The following is a 5,721-nucleotide window of genomic DNA, read 5'->3' as shown; positions in this document are numbered from 1 at the left end:
TATTGATCCAAGATGAGTAACCGAGTTCTTCTTCCTATGGTTGACACGAGAATCCCTCTCAAAGGGGATGAATCAGATTCGATCTCCGGGCTTATAACCAACCTATGAACAATGGTCTGTCTCGTCTAGTCGGTCTCCTTCTTGGCATCAAGAGTCGTCAGTAAAGGCCCTGGCATTACCATCGGGAAATCTAGGAGGACAGCTCGCCGAGCCTATGGTGGACGTCGGTTGGGTTGTCGACGATTACGACCATTCAAAGGCATTTTTCCATTAGCTGGAGTAGGAAGGGTGAAGATAGGAAAATAGAAGGGCTGACGTCGATAAGTTATTATATATAATTAAGATATAGAAGGCATTAGGAATCTGGGTGATCACGCGCTTCACGTGGTATTGAGACTGACCAAAATGACCGCTTATTTCAAACAGCCCGGACCATCGCTTTTATCGTCAACAGAGACAGCCGCTCGATAAAGGAGGAAGTCGGCTTTGGGAAAAAATCATTCCTTTGCCGGGCGCTAGTCAAACCTTTGTAGTAAAAAAGGGCAAGTAGCGAGGAGGAGCAGTTAAGGGCTTTGTGGTCGTTAACGGGAACAAATGAAGAGGAGCACCGCACCCCCCGCACTCGATTGGCTAATCAAAGTCAAAGCGGCTAGCTTATTTTGTTTTGAATGGGTCACCAATAGAACCGTCGGTTCTTGAGAATCGAACATCGGGACCACCTTTCAAGTTACCCGGTCTGGTTCCAAACCTGCCGTTCATTCAACACTGCTACAACCGGAGCACGCATTTGTCGACCGGCAGAAGTGCTTTTTAAGTTTGTTATGGGTTCCAACCAAAGGCCCCCATGGACTTGGTAGCAGACGGTTCGGACGATGGTTGTGTCCTGAACCCAGTCAGCGGTACATCTCCTATCTCCTAGAGAAGCGGCTGAACAGCTGCGAGCCATTAGTTTCCTGGAGAACGGCGGTACCATGGGCAGGTTGCTGATACTCAGGAGAAAACGCAGAGGCAACAGAAGCAAAGGCACGACCGAGACGGAACCGCCGATCATAAGTTCCAGGTGGGAGATCTACTGTGGTTAAAGTTGCCTAAGGAAGGGGGGTACCAACCGCAAGCTTAAACCATTGCGGGACCATTCACTCTGCAAGAGAAGGAAGGGGAGAATGCGTTCAAACTAGAACTGCCCGCCACCCACCCCGTCTTCAATGTTGATCAGCTGAGATTGAAAGAGCCCTCCATCTTGGATGAGGCGGCTGAACCTGAGGTTGAGTTGGAGATCGACGACCTCATTCCTGATCGACAGCCGGTGTTAACCGAAGACCGGCCAAAAGAGAGCCCGAAGAAGAGGGAAAAAGCTCTCTCTACAGAGTAGGGTGGGAAATGTTCTCGCCACAGAAGCCAAGTGGTTCACGGCTGAACAGGTACGGAAGGAGAGAGAATTGCTTTTGTTGAAGAAGCTTAAAAAGAAGCTCTTGCTCATGAATCCCTTTCCGGTGCAGATGAAGAAATATGCTGTTTAGCTTGGGACTAGGGCTTGTGATCCTTCTCTTAACGGTAGAACAAAAATAACAAAGGAGCTCTCCTATCCTAAGCAAGCAGCGGAGTCGTAGACCATTGCTTTAATGAAAGACGGGATGGGTTCCTTCTGATCCTAAGCTGTGAACTCATGGTCAAATTCCGAGGTGGGCTTTCCCTTCTCTATGGTAGCATGGTCTTCTCCTAGGGTTTCTCTTGGTGAAGGAAGGGCTACTGGAAGCCTAGAAGGAAAAGAAGTCTGGGCTGGGGAACGAAGTGACTTCCGGATCCGCATTAACTTATTAATTAAGGAGTTTTCCCGACTCTCGGCTCCTCTTGCCTTTGTTCCCGTGCCCTGGTGGAGTCCCTAGAACCTTAAACTTAAGGAGCATTCGACTGAGATTAGATTAGTGGGTAGCACTTGTTGAATTGAATAAGATGTTCTTGCTCAGAATGAGGGAAGGTGGGATCCTATCTTTAGGAAAAGAAAGGCCTAACGAAAGCTAGCACTCTTTTCAAGCCTATAGCCTATATATGAATTCTTCTCCATCCATATGGGAGTTCCCCGCCAGCCTGTGGGAGTGCCACTATCAATAGGAAACAGACTTCTTTCTTATTCTATCAAACAAGCAATTAAATACCTGAGGATATATCATATTTTACATTATTAATCTAGCATTGGACTCTTACCTGGACTAAGAACACTTCTAGTTCTAACAATACGTTCCATAACGAGCTAAACGTGCTACCAAATGAAATGGTCGAAGGTCTTTTCAGTTCTCCTTCCAATTGCTGCAGTACTAAGGCCAGTTCTTACAGTTGGAGTCCTATCCTAATAGAATCCCTTACCAGCCGAGCTTCCCACTATAATAAGCGAGTTGGAGAAAAAAGGTAAACCTATCCAATAGCAGTCCTATGGTAAGCAAGCTCAGGTTCAGTATACATAGGATATGCTTTTTCCTATCTCTGCTCTGGTTCAGAACCCTATAACTAACTAGGATTCCCTGGTAGAGCCATAGATAAAGATTCTTTTGATGTCTTCTCCGCTTGAGAGGGAAAGACGGCTGCTCTGTGAACAACCCTAGTTGCTGGTCCTGTTCCTGCTGCTAACTGCCACCTCTGCTCCAATACATAAAGCAGCTGAAGCTATTGATTGTAGCAGCTCCGTCCCATTCATCACTGCTTTATGTGAAAAAGAAAAGAGCTGCTCCTCTCCGATCTAAGCCCTCTCTCTAGTCAGAAATAGCGTAAGTAAGTGAATCAGGATAGATCGACAGGCCAGCAAAGGCCTTCTACCGCAGCGGGCCCACAGGCCTATGCCAATCTCTTAGGGCAGGTTCTCTTTCATCCGTCTTTCCTAGGTGCGCATCTCCATCTACTAAAAGTAAGGGTGGTTACCATAGATAGATTGGGTCATTCGTAACCGATGCTTTAGCATCAACTACAGCTCTTTCATAAACTACAGCAATATCCGATGTAGCACATTCTCCCTCTTTCGCATATCCGATGCTTTGCAAGCAACCTTGGTGTCAGCATCGTCACTTGTCCTAGAACAACCCTGCCTATTCAAAAGAAGTACCTCACCTCACTTACGAAGAAGTAGTGGGAGCTGGGCTCTCGATTCAGTTGGATAGCCAGTCTACCTAGGTAAGAGTGACGTCGACCGGGTATCCGAGAGGGGCACAATGCAGGCTGGAGATCATCTGGTAAGGAGAATCCCCAGGCTTTAGATAGTTTAGAGGGACTAGGCAATGAGCCCGGATAATCGAATGGAACTCTTCTTTCAGAACCTTTCTAAGGTCATATATGAATAAAGGTTCTATATAAACGATCTGACAGGACTCAATGGAGTTGCTTTTAAAGCGAGCGAGTAGTCTTTGCCAAAGTTAGGGGCTTAGATATCAATTTAACAATGAGAGAAGTGTCAGAGTTCGAGAAGGTAATGGAGTGAAGTACGTAGCCCTTAGGAAAGTGCACGAGAAAAGGAAAAAGAGTTGTGAGTTTGACTTTCTCTTTTACCACAATAAGCCGTGTAGTTACCGGATCGGGACAAAGAGTCGGAGATAAACAGAGTCAGGTCGATGAACAGAGCCGATATCGACACCGAAATAGATCACTGTCTTTGACGCTTCTAGGCAATATGCCATCGATTACCTCAAAACTACTTTGAAATTCAGCATGACATAGGTACCTACTTCCAATCTTCCTTGAGAGCTGGGATAAGTACGGAATTTCACTCCGGTGGAATCGCTTCTATCCTTAGCCCGGTACCGAGGGAGGGCTTTCCGAGACCAATGCTATCAAGAAGTCACTAGACTGACTATTATTGCATCGAGAAAGAGTGAAAAGATCTCCCCTCAATAACTTATGTTATTCTTCTTCTTTTTTGCCGCTAGCCCTCCCTCTCTTTCAACGCTTGGCCACTCGATTGCTATTGTCGCCTTGGAGCCCGCCCTTGGCTGGTTTCACCCCTTCTCTAGTAGCCTTGCCTGCAACCTTGATAAATTCTTGTGTTACTTATGAATGAAAGGAAATTCCTTGCTTTAGAAAAGAGAAGAGCGCCAACGGCAACAGCTAATTCATCTAAATCAATGGCACGTGGGACAGGTGAGGGAAGGGCGGGATGAAGCAAGCAGCCAATCCCTTGCTGGGCTGGTTAAAAATTGCAGCATCAGTATTCATCTTATAAACACCATGGGGTGGGGCCTGCCAACCTATAGGTGTTTGCACTATTTTTAGCTTCTCCTTCTTATACTCTTCGAAGAAGCTGATTGCTTTGTTCACCACATCCACAGGATAGTTCTGTATGTCCTGGAACAGCAGCAAATTTATATCACTCCATAAAGCCCATGCAACTACTAGCATAAGTTCCAGCTGCTCTTCATCAAGACACTTCCCCATCTCCTTCACCCAATCTGAGAAGTTGAGAGCCTGCATCTGTTGAGTATGAAGGGCTAATGGGCAGAGTAGCCAAATGCCAGATGCCCAGGGGCAGCCCTTTAAAACATGAATGGTAGATTCAGGCTCCATTCCACATCTGTCACAAAGCAGGTCAACCTCCACCTTTCTTTTCCCATTTAACTCGTCTTGCATAAAAAAAAACCACCTAAATCCACATCTAAAAGGGAGCCCGCGAGAAAAATGCCTCCTCTATGAGATCTCGGTGCTACTGCCCAGCCCCACCTTCATTTTTTTCGAATTACGACTACTCGACTTTTTTTTCCTAAGCTAAGGGGAGGAGCTCTTCTTGCGTAGTATACCTTTTACCATCAATTTCAGGCTCGTATTAATAACCAGTATAACCCCGGACCTTTTGAGCAAGCGCTATGGAGATAGCGAATGCTAGCGTTAGCCCAGCCATCCACATTGCAAGAGCTCTGGGTGGGTGTTCTTTCCATTGAAGCTTCACTGGCCACCTCCCTGGCTTGCTCACTGAGGTGGTCTACTAGCTGCCTGACTTCTGCGGAATAACTTGCCGGTTCCCCGATTTGCGTTGCCTCCGCCAGCTGCTGTAACTCAGGGATGCTTGGGGGTGTCTGTGCTAGACAGTCCCACCATATCGCGCACCCAAGATATAGCGCTGGTAAGATTAAGCTGAGAACTTCCGTGACGTGCTGCCCTTGCCCCGACCCCGCCTGAGTGCTCTGTTGCCCCAGGTGTACCTGTAGCTCTCTGGTCTTGACCCACGGCCTAGGAGCTTTTTATCTCGTAATGCCCCGTAGGCCTCTCTCGGGTGACCTAAGCATTTGGTACTTCGATCTTTTATTAGGTTGGCGCCAGGTAAAGTAAATAAGGGGCTCAAGAATCCATTCCCGCCGGCATCTTAGTATATGCCATTCCTTCCGTTCCTAGGAAATTCGACCTGAGGCCAAGAATCTGTATATGAAAAATCACTAGATGACAATCGAAGTCCCTCTTTCTTTATTCAAAAAGGCTTTTCGCCCTCCACTTTGTGCCTTGAGGCTGGCTTTGAGGAAGAAAAGCTGCTGTCAACTCCAAAACCTCTGGGTCGGATCCTGCCCCACGTGGTCCTCACTTCAGGTCCCACATCTCTCTTCCTTTGTTTGATTTCCCTAAAATCTCTTGCCCCTTCTAGGTCAGGTTCGTATTCAAACCTTCTTTCCAAATCAGTCCTTGTTCATTTCATTCGTGGTGCTCTTGGCACAATGGTCTAATCTGGAGGAGGGAAGTTGGATGTTTTTATCT

At 46.9% G+C, this 5,721-nt stretch overlaps 1 protein-coding gene across 1 annotated transcript; it reads right to left on the bottom strand.

Moving 5' to 3' along the window:
• Positions 1-4,098: 4,098 nt before the first annotated feature.
• Positions 4,099-4,545, bottom strand: LOC146873719 (uncharacterized). The gene has a single exon (XM_085669668.1). It carries the CDS (start codon positions 4,543-4,545, stop codon positions 4,099-4,101), a length of 447 nt encoding a protein of 148 aa, XP_085525794.1.
• Between the last annotated feature and the right edge of the window lie 1,176 nt (positions 4,546-5,721).

This window comes from Vigna unguiculata, unplaced genomic scaffold (assembly GCF_037176805.1).
Source record: "Vigna unguiculata cultivar grain cowpea cultivar isolate G323 ecotype 2 unplaced genomic scaffold, ASM3717680v1 ptg000399l, whole genome shotgun sequence".
In the NCBI taxonomy this organism is placed as follows: Eukaryota; Viridiplantae; Streptophyta; class Magnoliopsida; order Fabales; family Fabaceae; genus Vigna; species Vigna unguiculata.
The sequence above is the reverse complement of the archived record's forward strand: the minus strand, read 5'-3'. Positions and strand labels throughout refer to the sequence as shown.

Bases quoted from the DNA above. Each gene is read 5' to 3' on its own strand.
- LOC146873719 (XM_085669668.1), bottom strand. From the start codon at position 4,545: ATGGAGCCTGAATCTACCATTCATGTTTTAAAGGGCTGCCCCTGGGCA.